Source organism: Petaurus breviceps, unplaced genomic scaffold, assembly GCF_028583685.1.
Source record: "Petaurus breviceps papuanus isolate PSGF00001 unplaced genomic scaffold, PetGlider_PUasm1.0 90845, whole genome shotgun sequence".
In the NCBI taxonomy this organism is placed as follows: Eukaryota; Metazoa; Chordata; class Mammalia; order Diprotodontia; family Petauridae; genus Petaurus; species Petaurus breviceps.
In genome coordinates this window covers 4,171,083-4,188,633 of record NW_027187359.1, presented here as the reverse complement: position 1 = coordinate 4,188,633, position 17,551 = coordinate 4,171,083, and the positions used below count along the sequence as shown (strand labels likewise).

General features: G+C 42.5%; 1 protein-coding gene and 1 pseudogene across 1 annotated transcript in view; both read right to left on the bottom strand.

Moving 5' to 3' along the window:
• TRIM35 (tripartite motif containing 35) overlaps window positions 1-11,515 on the bottom strand; it is a 37,353-nt gene extending 25,838 nt beyond the window's left edge. The window contains exon 1 of the mRNA XM_069071952.1: window positions 10,919-11,515. Coding sequence (XP_068928053.1) covers window positions 10,919-11,344 — 426 coding nt within the window. The 5' untranslated portion in view covers window positions 11,345-11,515. The remainder of the gene's footprint in view (window positions 1-10,918) is intronic.
• A 5,376-nt stretch (window positions 11,516-16,891) lies between these two features.
• Window positions 16,892-17,259, bottom strand: LOC138149250 (small ribosomal subunit protein eS28-like; annotated as a pseudogene).
• Between the last annotated feature and the right edge of the window lie 292 nt (window positions 17,260-17,551).

Genomic DNA, 17,551 nt, shown 5'->3' with positions numbered 1-17,551 from the left:
TATTGATGGGGAAACTGAAGCCTTGAGAGGTAAGGTGATTTGTCCAAGGTCTCACATAGCTAGATCATGACAGATCTAGAACCAAAGTCTTTTGAGTCCCCATTCAGAATTCTATTATGTCATGGATTCACCCAACATACAACAACTCAATACCTGTGTGACTGGGGCAAGTCACTTAATTTTCCTTCTCTGTAACATGAGGGAGTTGGCTGAGATGGTCTCTGAGTTCCCCTCTGGCTCTAGATCTCTGATCCCATGACAAGAAATCATCAAATTTGTTATTCTGTTGTTTTTTTTTTTTTAAGCAATCGGGGTTAAGTAACTTGCTCAAGGTTACACGGCCAGTTATCTCTGGGTGTGGTGCTGAGTGTCTGAGCCCGGGATTCGATCTCCAGGTCGTCCCAACACTGGAGCCGGTGCTCTTACTCGCTGAGCCACCTGGCCACCCCTAAGCAATTGGGGTTAAGTAACTTGCTCAAGGTTACATGGCCAGGTGTTTCTGGGTGGGTGTTAAGTGTCTGAGCCCGGGATTTGATCTCCAGGTCTTCTCAACACTGGAGCTGGTGCTCTTACTCACTGTGCTACCCGGCCGCCCCTTGTTATTCTGTTTTGATTATTAAAATGAAAGTCTACTGCACCATGTGGTAGAGAGGGGGATATGCTACATTGTGTAATTTTAAATGGAAAATATTCATTATATGTGCTGCTTATATATAATGATAATAGCTTCCATCAAGCTACTTGATCCATTAAACATATTTGTTGTACATGCTACTTAGAGACAATAAGAACAGCTTCCATCAAAGATGATTCCTGGGGTCCTTTGGATATGGAATCTCTGAATCCTACTAATGAACAAGGGACAACTGAAGGCAGCCAACAAACAGCAAGGTAAATGTTTAATTGAGGATGGATTTTTACCTATATTTATGCCTTTTGTTCTAAGTGTATTTGAAAGCAAAATGAAAGATTCATTTATCTTAAAACTCATTAGAAAGTTGGTGGCCCCAAAGAAGAGATATAAGAAAAAACCTCCCTCACCTTTGAAGAGGCAGGAGATGATCAATTTGGAATACTGCATAGAAGGTCAGACTCTTTTTTTTTTTGGTGTCAGTCAGCCAACTAACATTTATTAAGCACCTACTGTGTGCCAGGAACAGTGTTAAGAGCTGGGGATTCAAGGAAAGACCAAAAAAAAAAAAAAGTCCTTTCTCTCAAGAGGCTCCTAGTCTAGTGAAGGACACAGCCAGGTGTTCTAGAGCCAACAGGAACCTGAGCTGACTTAAATATTTCAGTATGAACATTTATACCTCAGACATCAGCAAATGTACAAATCATTATAACAAATGCCACAAAAATGGATAGATTATTTTGTTGACTGTTTAGACTTAGGAACATGATGGAGAAAATGGTTAATAAGGCCATTCAAATTAAAAGTGTGGTGTAAACACATTTTTCAGAGGGCTGGTTATTTCTGTGATACAGAAAATAAATTTGTGCTAGTCTCAGAAATAAGACACTAAGATTAAGTTGGACTGAAAGTCTTCTTGCAGAAGGTGATTCTTTAACTGAGCCTTATGGGAAGCTTGGAGGAAAAAATTAAGCAGGGGAACCTTCTAAGGATGGGGGACCAGTGAAAATGCTCAGAGTCAGGGAATGGAGTGCTTGTTTTGGGAGCAACGAGTGTTACTGGATCCCTGAGTATGTAGAGGGGAGGAAGGTGTGTGAAGTCTGGAAAGGTAGTAAGAGACTGGATTATGAAGAACAGAGGATTTTATGTTTGATCCTGCAGGTGATAGGAAGCCACTAGGTGGAGGTAGAGTGGAATGATATGGTCAGATCTGTGCTTTCAGAAGATCACTTTGGCAGCTGAGTAGAAGGATTGAAGTGGGGAAATACTTGAGGAAAACTATTACCATAGTCCAGGAATTAGCTGATGGAGAACTGCTCCAAGTCAAAGGAAAGAATGGGGCTTATATGGAAGATGTTATGAGGGTAGAAACAATAGGACTTGGCAACTGATTGGATATTGGGGTGCAAGAGACAGTAGGGTGTTGAGATGACACCTAGGTTTTGAGCTTGGGTGACTAGGATGATGGTGGTACCCTCAGCCATAATAGGTAAGTTAGAAAGAAGGGAGGGTTTTGGGGGAAAGGTAATGATTTAAGTTTTGGACATGTTGAATTTAAGATGTCTAATGAACATTCAGTTCAAGATGTCTAATAGGCAGTTGGAAATGTGAGACTGGAGGTCAGGAGAGAAGTTAGGGTTTAACAAGTAGATTGGAGAATCATCTCAATAGATACGATACTGAAAACATGAGAACTAATGAGATAACCAAATGAAATAACATAAAGGGAGAAAAGGGCTCAAGACAGAGCTTTGGTGCACTACTACTGTTAGTGAGATCCAAGAAAGGACACAGAGATGGGGCAGTAAGGCAGATAGAAGAACCAGGAGAGAGCAATTTCACAAAAACCTAAAGAGAAGGAAGTATCAATGAGAAAAGGGGAATGATAATCTCAAAGAGGTCAAAAAGGATGAGAATTAAGAAAAGGTCATTAGATTTGTCAATTAAGAGATTATTAGTAACTTTGGAGAGAACGGTTTCGGAAAAACAGTGAGAGGAAAGTGGAAACACTTATTGTAGATGAACTTTTCAAAGTTTTTCCACAAAAGTGGGGAGAGATATAGAGTGATAGAAGGGATGGATAGATCAAATAAGGGGTTGTTTTCTGAGGATGGGGGGAGACATGGACATGTTTGTAGCTAGTAGGTAAGCAACTAGTAGATTGGGAGTGACTGAGGATTGGTGCAAGAATGGGATGATCCAAGGGCATTTTGTTGGAGAGAACTGGATGGAATAGGAATACTTGTAAATGGAGAGGAGTTTGGCTTGGTATGGAAAAGGGCACCTCTTCATGTGAAACAGGGGTGAAGAAGGAAATAGTCACAGAAGGGATATACATAAAAAATAGGGGAGAAAATCTTGGTTAGTCTTTCTCAACTTTTTTCTTCTGCTTTAATTTTTTTTTTTTACAAGTGATGGTTCTTGGAAGGGGAATTCCCACAATGGGAAATATAGGTGTAAAAACAAAAGATAACTTTTTTTAAAAAATAAGAAAGCTGGGTATTCTATTTTAGATGTTCTATTATTTAATGAAAATTGGGCTTTATAGTCTCACTGGTTAATTAAATTGCTTTCTGCCTTCCTCCAACATTTCATTTTCTTTTCTTGTTCCATATTTGCATAGTACAGATGTGGTATGAAATTTGGTTGTATAATATGATACATCTTAAGAAATTGACTAGATAAAAAGACCTGACCATTGGTAAATTTTGAAGGTTACTTCCAAATTTCTGTGGTTTTCAATTCTCATAGCTACTCTGAATCCCATAATATTATAAGTACATGCCTTTTAAGAATTGTGTTAGAGGCTGATTGTAGCAGCACACTATTATAATCCAGGATACCAGGGGAAGCTGAGACTTGAGGACCCCTTGAATTTGGGATTTCTGAGTTCTAGCAAAGCTAAAGCTGATCAAGTGTCAACACTCAGTCTGACACTAATATGGTGAGCTCCCAGGAGCTGAGGGCCACCAGACTGCCTAAGAAAGGGCCAGTTGCTCTAGGTCAGAAAAACAGAGTGGGTTAAAGCCTCTGGACCTATCAACATTGGGATTGCCTCAGGAGTGGCTATTGTACTTCTAGCCTAGGTAAAATAGGGAGTCCCAGTCTCAAAAAAAAATGTGTTTAAACTGGTTACTAGACTTAATGATGCTGTGAATCTTTAGTAATACACTCTCTAGGGGCAGCTCGGTGGCACAGTGAATAGAACACCAGCCCTGGAGTCAGGAGGGCCTGAGTTAAAATCCGGCCTCAGACACTTAACACTTATTAGCCCTATGACCTTGGGCAAGTCACTTAACCTTATTTGTCCTGCCTTCCCCCCTCCAAAAAAAAAAGCAAAAAATAAAATCCCAATCTCTAAAATATCCAAATGATAGGTGGCCCAAGGGGCATAGCAAAATTAAGGAGATGTTGTTGTACAACCAAAGATGATAGGTGTACAAGAAGTGGCATAAAATATTTCATGCATGATCAGAAAAGGAAGTATATCAGTCATGTAATGAGAAAAGATAACATGGGAACAGCCCTGAGCACTTCACTGATAATCCTGAATTTTAAAAGGTGCATGTAAAGATCTCTGGCACTTTGGGCAGATCCTCTATGAAATATTTATGAGATGATACAGATAAGAATCATATAGAATGAAAAGACGGATAGATTGGCACCACTAGTGGGAAAATCTAAACCATGATTATGGACTGAAATAAGTGCCAGCCTAGCCCAGAACTTGGCATATAGTAGGATTCTCATAAATCCTTGGTGAATGACTGATTGAATGCTGAAGACAAGAGTGTACCTGTATTTCAGCAAAGTATATGAAAAAATTGTTTGTGAGAACCTTGTAGAACAATGTGGCTAGCTGGCTGCCAGCCAAGGATGGAGTAGACAGGATTCTTACATCAGATAGGAGCTTGAAACAATGATTCCATAAGAGTTGAGAAATTTATTTCAAAGGTGAAGGTTATTTAGAACTCTAGTGCATAAAAATACAATGCCAAAGGAAGGGTTGTTCCCTTGAACATATGTGCCACATGAGATTTTTTTCAAAACAGCATTTAGGTATTAATAAACGGAGGGGCCACTAGGTGGCGCAATGTACACAGTGCCAGGCCTGGAGTCAGGAAGACCTGAGTTCAAATGTGACCTCAGATACTTACTACTAGCTGTATGTCCCTGGGCAAATCACTCAACCCTGTTTGCCTCAGTTTCCTTATCTATAAAATGAGCTGGAGAAGAAAATGGCAAGCCACGCCAGTTTCTTTGCCAAGAAAATCCCAAATGGCGTCACGAACAGCTGGACAAAACTGAAAATGACTGAACAACAAAAATTTATAAGTGGTGAGTTCCTTATTTACATTTGCAAAATAGCATTAATATGGACCCTCGACCAGAAGGTGGTTGTAATTATGTTACTGAGAATTAATTTGGCAATATGGGATTCTACCATTTTAATACTTGATCTGTAGATAATAAAGCTTCATGGTAATGAAATATCGGTCTGGTATACACCTAAGCTAGGGGGATCCTAGACCAAGATCTCATATGACCCCTTGACCTTGTAAATGAGCTTGATTTCTGAAGTCAACCCAGGGTTCCATGGGCACTGACCCTACAAAGCTGACCTAGAGTGGTCACTGTTCTACTCCAACCTCTATGACATCGAATCTATTCTCTGGCTCTCTGTTAAGTTCAATTTTCTTCATAATAGGCCTACCCTTGAATAGTCCTTTGCTTCCACAAATCTTTTGATGAAACCAAGTCCCTGATCTCTAAGATCTTTCTCTAGAGTAGTCTGGACATCCACAGTCTCTAAACCCTGCTCCTTATTACATAGCCTTCCCCAAAAAGTATATGTTTATATGTTACAGGGGCAGCTAGATGGCACAGTAGACAGAGTGCTGGTCTGGAGTCTGGAGTCAGGAAGAGTCATGTTTCTGAGTTCAAATTCAGCCTTACTTACTTTATTTAGATACTTACTAGCTGTATGACCCTGGACAAGTCACTTAACCCCGTTTGCCCCAGTTTCCTCATCTTTAAAGTGAGTTGGAGAAAGAAATGGCAAACCACTTCAGTATCTTTGCCAAGAAAACCCCAAACGGGGTTTCAAAGAGTCAGAGTCAGACATAACTGAAAAATTATAGAATAACTTCAGGTAAGCACAGATATGTCTGCAAATGGGTCCTGGATTATTGTTACTCCAAAGTACTCGCACTCTGTGTATATAATGTGTACACACACACACACACACACACACACAAGATCATATCATGTTAAGGTGTTTGGAAACAAGTCATTTAATAATGTTTCAATGATGCTCTAGGCAAGGCAGGTTGGATGGGGAACAGCTCAGTGGGCAACTTCTCCAACAGATCTCATTCATGTGGGTTCTCCTTCCAACTCTGTAAACTCTCTGCTTCTTCCAGTTACATGTAGTTCTTGGCCTTGTTCTCCCATAAAGAGCAAGATGCAGTACTGTAATTGCTAGGGGCTGTTGCTATTCCCATTTTACATTGGGGAAACTGAGGCTCAGAGAAGTGAAGTGACTCGTCCAACCTTATCCACCTAATAAATGTCTGAGATAGGATTTGAACCCAGGCCCTACTCCAAGTGTCATGCTCTATCCACTTCCCAATACTACTTCCCTTTTCCCAGTTTTCAAGATTACTCTTCTAGGGGCGGCTAGATGGTACAGTGAGTAAGAGCTCCGGCCAGGAGTTGGGAGGACCTGGGATCAGTTCCAGCCTCAGATACTTGGCACCCACACAAAATAACTGGCTGTGTAACCTTGGGCAAGTTACTTAACCCCAACTGCTTTAAAAAAAAAAAAAAGATTACTCTTCTAAAGGTTCCTATATGACTTTGCACAGTTAATTAAAACATCTATGTCAGGGATGGGGAACCTGAGACTTTGAGGCCACATGTGGCCCTCTAGGTCCTCAAGTGTGGCCCTTTGACTGAACCCAAACTTCACAGAACAAATGGAGGCCTCAGTACCCCACTCCTGATCTCGGCCTTAACTAATTGGGGCTTAAATACTTTCCTAATCCATAGCCACACTAGAGCTCTCTAAATTTTTGAATACCAAAGTTAAAAAAAAAGAAAAGAAAAGAAAAAATCTCAGCCTTTTTCCACGTCCCTTGGAAAGATGTTTCCAACCTCCTCTAGTAGGCAACATTTTCCTTTATTCTTCTTAGGCCTAACAAATTCATTCCCCCACAACCCTTCTACAATTTTCTTTTATGTCATTTGCCAGTGTTTTTTTACTTCACACTCTATTGTGATTTTAGCATCAAATATGTATTTTCTCTACCAAATTGACTTACCATCATTAAACCATGAATTTTTTCAGATGTGGTTATGAGTTATGCTGAGCTGAGTCAGACGATGCCACCAAGTCATAGAGCTGAAAAGGTCCTTAGAGATATGACATCAAAGTCTAAAACCCCCTGGTTTTAAAGCTAAAGAAACTAGGCCCAAAGAGGAAGTGACTCGAACAGAGCCACATTGTTAGTTGGTGACTGACCCTTAACAAATCAATGAGCCTTTGGAGCCTTGGTTTCTCTTCACTGAATTAGACTATGGGGGAGGGAGGAAAGCACTAGCAGCTGTGAGGTCCAGGACAGCTTCATTTAGGAGGTGGTATTTGAGCTGAGCCTTGAAGAAGGCTAAGGATTCTAAGAATTGGAAGTGAGAGCAGAATGAGCTCTAGGCATGAGGCACAGCCCATTCAAAGGCCAGGAGATGGAAGATGGACTTTTGCATGTGAAGGACAGCTATCACTGGATTAGATGATAACCAGCAGAGTGAAGAAAAGGCAGCAGTCTACAGTGGGAGAGGCAGTGCTGGCCAGGTCTGGGCCTAGAGGACCAGCAGTCAGAGCCTGTCTCTGCCACTTCTTAGCTATCAGATAGCAGGCCACTCCTTCAGGCTTCTTGGCTTGTTTTCTCATGTGGAAGATCTGGATTGGGCAATCTCTAAAATCTCTGGTCTCCCTGCCTTTAGTCTTGGCTCTCTCCAATCCCTCTCTTCCACAACTACCAAAGCGATCATCCTAAGGCACAAGTTTGAGCATGTCACTCCTATTGGGCCAAATACAAACTCTTCTGTTCAGCTTTTATGATGCCCTTAATCATCCACCTTCCCTTTCCAAGCTTAGCCAGTCAATAAGCAATTATTAATCACCTACTAGGTACCAGGCACTGGTGCATGCATTCATACACAGAAAGGCAAAAGAAATCCTTGTTAAGGAGCCCACAATCTAATGAGGGAGACAACATGCAAACAAAATAAAACAAAAAAAAATAAACAAGCTATGTACAGGATAAACAGGAAATAGTTAACAGAGGGGAGGCACTAGGATTCAGGGGGACTGGGCAAGGTTTCCTGGAGAAGGTGGGATTTTAGCTGGGCCTTGAAGGAAGTAGGCAACATGAGGAGGACCATTTCAGGCATGGGAGATCGGGGAAATGGCCAAGGCTGAGAAATGAAGTGGTTTACTGGAGGAACAACAAGAAGACCAGCATCACTAGACTGAAGAGCGCATGGGGGATGTAAGGTAGAAGGTATAAGAAGACTGGATTTTATTTGCTCCTGGAGATGACAGTCAGTCACTGGAGTTTTCTGAGGAGGGGGTGACATGGTCAAACCTGTACTTTAGGAAGATTAATTTGAAAGGTGAGTGGAGGATGGACTGGAGTGGGGTAAGACTTGAGCCTGGGAAGCCAACTGGAGGGTTATTGCCATAGTCCAAAATGGAGGTGATGAGGGTGTGCACCCGGGTGGTATCAGTGTCAGAGCAAAGAAGGGCCACATCTGAGAGATGTTGTGAAAGTAACAATGACAAGCTTTGGCTTAATTGGATATGGGGCGTGGGGTAATAGATGCTGAGGAATCTAGAAGGACACTAGGTTTTGAGCTCCGGGGGATTTCAAGGAATGTGGTGCCCTTGATAGTAATACAGAAGTTTAGAAGTTGGGAGGATTTAGGGGAAGAGATATTGAATTTAATTATAACTTCCTTTTCTATTTGCTATCCTTCATATGCAAAATTCCATTTCCCATCTCCTCACTTTTGAATGGGCTGTGCTTCATGCCTAGAGCTCACTCTGCTCTCACTTCCAATTCTTAGAATCTTTAGCCTTCTTCAAGGCTTAGCTCAAATACTGTCTCCTAAATGAAGCTTTCCTGGACCTCACAGCTGCTAGTGCTTTCCTCCCTCCCCCACAATATCATCTTGTATAAATTTTGCAAAGGCAGCTAGGTGGTGAAGTGGTTGTGCTGGGCCTGGAGTCAGGAAGAGTCATGTTACTAATCCATCATCAGACACTTACTCGCTGTGTGACCCATGGCAAGTCACTTAACCCTGCCTGCCTCAGTTTCCTCAAATGTAAAATGAGCAGGACAAGGAAACCACTTCAGTATCTCTGCCAAAAAAACCCTAAATGGGGTCATAAAGAGCTGAACATAAGTGAATATTGATATATTTTATATCTTATATAAATCTGGTTACATTGTTGTTTTCTCCTAGTAGAATGTGAACAGCTTGAGGGCAGGGAATACAGCACTTTTATTCTTGTATCCCCAGCACCTTACATAGTGATTGATTAGATCCTTGCTTGCTTTGCAAGCGCTAACATTCTAGGATCCTATTGTTAAAATAGGTAGAATAGCCTTTTTTTCTATTTTATTTTACAGATGAGGAAACTGAGGCAAATAGGATTAAATGACTTGCCCACACAGCTAATAAGTGTCTGAGGCCACATCTGAACTCAGTAAGATGAGTCTTCTTGACTCCTAGGAAGTGATAATGATTCCTGAGTTCACTTGTCCTTCACAGCCTCCCACTTCTACCATTTGAGATTTTCTTCTCAGTCTTCTGGGATGAACTTCCCCAGCCTGCTCTATTATTTAAACTTCCTTCCTGAAGACATTTTGTTGCCATTTCGAGGCTGGTCCACTATTTTTCTGAGTTCCTAACATTTGTACATATAATTATCTTGTCTGCTGTATCTTACTGAATTCTGGGAGAGGCTTTACTCCTTTCCTTATATGGCTACTGCCATTCTCCTCTGAAGCCTCCAGTCTCACCTACATATCTTCTTACATAACTCCTTTCTGGTACAGAGACTCACTCAGGAAGCAGTAGGCAGCTATTGACAAATAATACCTAGGGCACAAGATCTTGAATAAGGGGAAGTATTGAATAGTGGAAAATGCATTGATTAAAATCAGAGGACCTGAGTTTGAGTTCTGCTTGTCATTTACTAGCTGTGAGGCCTTGGGTGAGGGGTGGCTAGGTGGTGCAGTAAATAGAGTATGGGCCCTGGAGTCAAGAATTCTTTCCCTCTCTTTCTTCCCCTTCCAATTACAGAAAATCTAAGACCTGGGTAGGACAGAAGGAAACTGCTCTGACCTTTTACTCCTTACCCCAAAAGGGGAACTAGGCAACAGGCTGGAAGGAGGAGGGCAGGGAGGGAGGGAACTCAGTCGTTGTATCTCAGCTTGCCAGGCTTCCCCAATAGCTAAAAATCACATGAGATTATCCTATCATCTTGCAGGTAGGGGCACATACGCAGGTAGAGGTAGTGTGATGGAGAAGAAAGTATTGAACTTGGGTTTGAATCCTAGCTCTCACTCTTACCCCCTCTGAGTGCAAATTTTCTGATCTTTAAAACAATGATGATATTACTTGCATCACCTACTTATCTCAAGGGGTAAGGAAAAGGTTGTATTAATTCTAAAGCATTACGTAAGTGCAAATTGTCATTTTGTCATAGAATAGTATGAATAGCGTTAGAAGGTAGCAGGCATTGAAGTTATTTAGTACAACTCCCTCATTTTAGGGATTAGGAAACTAAGGCACAAAGCAGGAAAGAGGCCAGCCCAAAGAAGCTGGAAAGTGAGTAGTAAGCAGAAGAGCCCTCGGACACCAAATCCTGTTCCTTTTCTCAAGGGAACCAGGAAAAGCTTCCGGTGGGGCCTCTAAGAGTCCGAACAACTATGAAATCGTTCGTCCCCCAAAGCGCTTCAGCCCGGGGCGATGGAAGGGATTCGGGTCAGTAGAGCGGGAACCAGGCGAGTTAGGCAGGGGGCGGGGCCAAGTTCAAGCTCAAGCTCTGGGGAACTCCAGGCTTGCGTGCAGCAGCTGGGGGCCCAGCCCAGGCTCCTAGGACAGCCCAGGCGCCTGGTTTTAAGCGCGCGCTGCGGCCTTCCCGGGTGCGCCCACTCCAGTACTCCACCCACGTGGGCCGAAGTCCCCGCTGGTGGCCCGACGGGCGGTCCCCCTCACCCGGTAGTCGCGGGCCGTGCCCTGCACGGGTTGCACGCGGTGGCCCTGGTGCCGCGGGTCGCCCTGGCACGAGCCGCACAGTAGCTCCTTGTCGTCCAGGCAGAAGAGGCTGAGCTGGCCGTTGTGCAGGCGGCAAAAGCGGGGTCCCCGCGGGCGGGCCGGGCAGGCCTCCTCGCGCAGCAGCTTCTCCACCAGGTTGTTGAGCGTGTGGTTGGTGCGCAGCCCCGCCGGGGACGCCCGCTCCTTGCACACCGGGCAGGCGGGCGAATCCTGCAGCTCCCAGCAGCGGCCCACGCAGGCCCGGCAGAAGTTGTGGCCGCAGCGCAGAGTCACCGCGTCGCGGAATGGATCGTAGCAGATGGCGCAGAGCAGCTCCTCTTTGAAGGAAGGCGACGGCCCTACCGATCCGCCATCCCCCGTCTCCATGCCTCTGCCCCGGGTCTGACGCACCGCCCAACGGTTCCAAACTTTCCAAAGTGTGCGTGGCCCCTCCCCGCGGGTGACTCAGGCGTGGGCTCACCCCACCCAACACCACCCCACGCATTGCTCTGAGTGACATCGCAGCTGGCCAACCACTGTAGGGACGTTCTGCCCATTTTCCGTCAGTCTTGCTTCTCTTAAAGCTACTGTTTTCTGGGCGGGGCTGGAAGGTGCCCTGCGGGGGATGGGAGAGGCCTGGCGCCTCCATTCCTATTCCACACCCCACCTTCACTCCTGCCCATTTTCACAGTCGGCCTAGCTGAGCTGAAATGCATAGATTCTTTTCACGTCTCTAGCAAAAACCCCAATGCATTGCTATAACCCAGTTTCCCACCTGGGATCATCAACTGAGTGTCTGGAAACCCCTCCCCTTTCCTCTTCATCCCCATCCTAACTCCAATGGCCTGGGTCTGAGATGCAGGAGCCAAGAACAGTGGTCTTGATTCTGAATCTATTCTTAACTCATCAGAGACGGGGTACGCCCTCTGCCGGTGGAGAATGAAAAGCCCTTTCATCCTTTGTTTCTGCTTTTCAAAATGCTTTTATGCTTATTATCTCCTGTTATTCCCACTTTACAGAGAAAATGGAGGTACAGTACAGCAAAGGGACCCAATTGGGGAGGAAGTGGAGTGATGAAAATATATAGATATAGAGAAGACGTGGTATGGATCTGGACTGGAAGAACTGTTTGTACCTCTCTAAGGACAGTTAGAAAGGCAGCTTGGTCAGTGAGAGGGAATATCTAGGTTCAGTCCTGAGTTCTGTATACAGATGACGTCACAGTCTCTGCCTCTGGAGGAAATTTCCACACTGGGAGTTCCCTGCACCCATGAATCATAGGGGGAAAAGATACCTAAAATCATATTACTTTATATAAAAATTAATCAGAGGAAGTGGATCTGACAATCAAAGTGGGAATAATCCTAGTTCTTTAAGAACCAGAAGGGACCCAAGAAAGTTAACCTCATCCCTGGACTAGACTGTGGAGAGAAGATGAGTAGTATCTGGGAGCACTCAGTGTACCGGAATTCTATCTGAATTAACCTCTGTATTGTTGACAGATCGTGTAAGTTTCTATGAAACTGAAGTAAACTGCCTGAACAATGTGAACTAGGAGTGATGGGACTTCACTGTGTGTAACTCATGCCCTGAAATGCCCTCTTGCCAGAGAATGAAAGAAAAAACTGGGATCCAGGGGGAAAATTTTTTATGGGGAGAAAGGAGAAATCCTTTATCCCCTAGATCACCCTAATATTTTTTGATACCTAGGGTGGGGTCACTAAAAAAGGGACCTGTGAAATTTAGTTAGTAGCAAATGACCAAAAAGCATACTTACCTGGGGTCTGGTACATTAACTCATGTCTTACTCTCTGTTTGGATGTCCCATTGTTAGCTCAAAATCAACAATGCCAAAACCAAACCTTTCACTTCACTCACAGTAAATGGGATTTTCCATTCCTAGAAATGGCATTCTGATAGATTATAAACTCCCTGAGGGCTAGAACTGCTTCCTTTTTGTCTTTGTAACCCCAGCATTTGACACAGTGCCTAGTATTGTAATAGTATTGAATTCTAAATCCTACCTTTATGTCATAGAGTCACAGGGCTTTTTCCTAGTTGAAAGAACCTTCTAGAACACACAATGAATAGCTAAAAGGAATCCCCACTCTAACATCCCTGAAAAGTGGACCATCTAACTTAATAACCTCTTATGAGGAAGAATCTACTACCTGACTAGGTAGGCCAGTCTATTTATGCACACGTCTAATAGGAAAATTTTCCTGACATCAAACCTAAATTTATCTGTTTTTAACTATTACTCATTGCCAAACTCTTTGGAGCCCTAATAGAATAAGACTAATCTCTGTTCCGTTTAACAGATCTTCAAATATTTGAATTCTATCTTATTTTTCTGAGTCTCTTTTCTTTAGGCTAAACATCTCCAGTTCCTTCAAGGGGTTCCTTGAACTCAAAGCCCTTCACCATTCTGGTAGCCTTCCTTTGGATTCTTTCCAGTGTGCTTAAACAGTGATGGGTACAATTGAGCACAATACTCCAGATTTGGTCAAATCAGGGCAGAGTACAAAGGGATCACTGCATCCTTAGTTCTGATAACCATGATTCCACTGATGCATCCCAAGATAGCATTAACTTTTTGACTGCTGTATTATATTGCTCGTTCAGTGGGATTGGGGTCCATTAAAACCCTAAATATTAACACCCCTCCCCCCACACACACCTACATCTAAACCTCTATCTAATCCAGTATCCTGTATTTGTGAAGAAGATTTTAAAAATTTTTGTAAGGAAGATGATGTGATTTCTCCCCTCCCCTGCCCTCTCTCCCCCTACCCCCCTCCCAACTCTCACTCTCACCCCCAGTTAATGTAGTCATAGAATGTAGTTGCACTTGAAGTTTTCTTAAATTCAATTTTATTTAATTTTCAGTTTTAAATTGTCTCCCTTCCTTTCCCATTGAGAAGGCAAGAAAAAAGCCCATTACAAATATATATAGTCATACAAACTAAATTCCTGGATTAGTCATGTGGAGAGAGAGAGAGAGAGAGAAGAAAATGTGCTTCAGCCTACATTGTGCACATCAGCTCTCTGGAGGTTGATAACATGTTTCATCATGAGCCCTTTGAAACTGTGGTTGGTCAATATGCTGATGAGTTACTAAGTCTTTCAAAGTTGATTATCATTACAATATTGATATTATTATATAAATTATTTTTCTTTGTCTGTTCACTTCATTTTTGTTATCAATTCATATAAGTCTTCCTAGGTTTTTTGAAACCCTCCCCTTCCTCACTTCTTATAGCACAATAGTATTTCATCACAATCATATATCAAAACTTCTTGAGCCATTCACCAATTGATGGGCATCCTCATAGTTTCCAATTCTTTGCTACCACAAAAATAGTCACTATAAATATTTTAGTACATATGGGTTCTTTTCTACTTTCTTTGATCTCTTAGGTACAGATCTAGTATTACTGTGACTCGATTAAGGGTATGCAGGATGTAATAACTTTTTGGATACAGTTTCAAATTGCTTTACAGAATGGTTGGATTAGATCATAGATCTACCAACACTGCATTAGTGTACCTGTTTTCTCCATCATGTCATTTTTCTTTTTTTGTCACCTTAGTCAATCTGATGGATTTGATGTGGCACCTCAAAGTTGTTTTAATTTACATTATTAATGATTTAGAGCATTTTTTTTTCACATGGGTATTGATGTCTTAGATTTTTTTCCTTTGAAAACTGCCTCTTCATGCCCTATGGCCATTTATCAATTAGGGAATGTCTCTTTTTCTTGTAAATATGACTCAGTTCTCTAGATAACTTAGACATAAGACCATTATCAGAAAAACTTGCTGCAAAGACTCTCCCCTTCCCTCCAGTTTCTATCTTTTATTCTAACTTAGGCTAAATTGGTTTTATTTGTGCATAACCTTTTTAATTTTATGTAATCAAAATTAGCCATTTTATCTCCTGTGAATTCTTCTTTCTTTTGTTTGATGATGAACTTTTCCCCTATCCATAGGTATGAGGTGATTTCTTCCATTCTCCTCTAATTGATTTACAATATCACACTTTGTCTAAAAAAATATAGTACAAAATGGAGTCAGTTATGTCCTCCTAAAATCCACTTTCAGTAAATTGAGGAAGGATTCCAGAAGAGATATTACACAGGTATTCTATGTAACAGGTCTGTTGATCAAACCTCTTGTTTCTTCCTTTGAAATATATGAAATCCCCCTTTCCTCTGCCCTTCCATTGGCACCACCCTAATTTAGGCTCCTATCACCTTATTTCTGACCTAAGACAACAGCTTCCTAGAAATTGTTCTTTTCTTCCCTATCCAGACTGTCCTGTATTACCTACTAAATTAACCAGGACTAGAAATTTTTTTTTGTTGCCAGAGCTGTAGGGGTGTAGCATAGGGATGAGATACAGTTACATTGGGAGAGGGGGTGTTTTCATTCTTTCTCCCCAGAATTTTTTTCTTTTAGTGAGAGGGGTCCAATATGGAGTGGAAAGCCTTCTTTTGGGGGGGGGGAAGCACACCACCTACACCATGTTGGTCCCTATGTTTATTAGGGTTCTTCAGATTATAGGATCATAGATTTAAACATGGAAGGGACAATAGGTTACATAAGTCCATCTCACCCACTTTACAGAAAAGGGGACTGAAAACCCTAAGAGGTGAAGGGTTTTGCCTATAGTAATATAGGTAATATGTCAAACATGAGCATGCACCCATGACCTCTAACTTGAAGGTACCACACTGTCTTTCATTGAGTAATTATCCCAAACTACTGCTATGTCATCATGTCATATCCTTGCAAAGAAATTCTGTGTAAATTTCTGTTGTGTTACTTGAAAAATATTTCAAAGGAAGAGGCAGGGGGGATGGGGAAAACCCACACAATCTTTCAAAGCAGAGTGCTGAGAGTCAGTTCTTAAAATTCTAAAACTGTTTTGTTGGCATTACAGTAGTAAGAAGCTTATTCAGTGCTAATTGACCGGAGTTGCAGGAATGAATGATTGAAGGTACAGGTTTCTATGGTAACCAAGGTAAACTTTGGTCTGATGGGGGTAGGGAATAGGGATGGAGAACCATGACTACTACTTGCTTGGCAGGGCCTTGTCCTAATCCCTTGGAGAAGAAAGAAGAATGGAGAGGGTGGGGTGTTCTGGCAAGAAAAGAGACACTAAGAAGGGAATGTAGAATTCTAATGAGAAACACACAGTAAAGGCAACAACCAAAGCAATCTTCATACTACTGTTATTTGTACAATGTACAATGCATAGAATCTGGGCATAGTCTGGAAACTGAGTCATTAAGTAAATGGAACCTTAGAGCTTGAAGGTTGCTTTGGAGGGTGGGGTGAGGTGGGGAGGGCTTCTCAGAGGGAAGATCAGCCATACTCTTTTTGGCCCAGATAAAAAACACATTGGCCCCCTTCTAAGTCAGGCAGATCCAAGGACAGAATTAAGAAGAAAACCAGCTATGTAGGAAGAGCACAGCTCTTGAGTTTTCTCTTCCCTTTTACCTTGTGCCCTTTGGAGAATATGCAAATAGGCATGTGTAATGTAATGCCAAGCAAAGGCAACTTCCCAAGGTTCAAAATACCAGCATAGGTGCTCTCCATTTTATTCAGTGACAAATTAAGAACAGAGAAGATCAAAATATGACATCATTCAAAATACAGCATTTACTAAGTGGGATTAAATAATCTCCAAGTACTACCCCACCCCAGGACCTTCCATTCATTCAATCAATTACAAAGTCCCTGTTCTAAATGCTACTCCACCCCTAGGCTGTACCTTCATTTAGTCCATCACAAAGCCCCTCTTCTCAAATGGAGATTAGTTTCCAATCATAAGTAAAGTACATTCATTTGTTCAGTCACAGAACACAAAAAGGTAAAAAGTTCCCCACCCCTGGATCACAACTGAATCCACCCCAGAGTTACAACAAGTTTTTTTTTTTTTAGACAAAACTCTTTATTTTACACATCCCTTAGCAGTCCTTCCACGACCAGCAGCCTAGGGGCCTCCACCGGTTGGTCTCACCGCAGCCTCCGGGCCTCACGTTCTTACTCCAGCAGGGTGAGCACCTTCCCCTCACGCACGGAGCCCTTCACGTTGCGGATGATGGATCAGCTCGTGTTGTCCATGAACTCCACGCACACCTGGGTGCACTGGCCCTGAGAACCGGTCCTGCCCAGTACCTTGGTAACCCGAGCCAGCTTGATGGGCTGCATGCGGCCGGTGTCCATGATGGCGGCGACAACAGAAGGGAGAGAGATGAGAGGAGTTACAACAAGTTTAAGTACAGCACTTAATACCCAAATGGAGGTCTTTTCTTCATCTTGACACAAGGCAAGTTCTCAGCAATCTTTGTTCCTGGGGAGACAAAGCTTAGCAAGGCCACAAGATACATTGCCAGTCTCTTCATTAATTCATCCTCTGTCTGCAGAACAGTCCTAGGACCCTTGAAAACATTAGCAAAACCCTCTCCCAGGATTTCTGTAAACATACAACAAGAAAATCCTTCTTCAGGGCTTCAGAACCAACAGCAAGGTTCCAAGAATTCTGCAACAACAGCACTGCCCTTCACCAATGGACAGTATTCACTC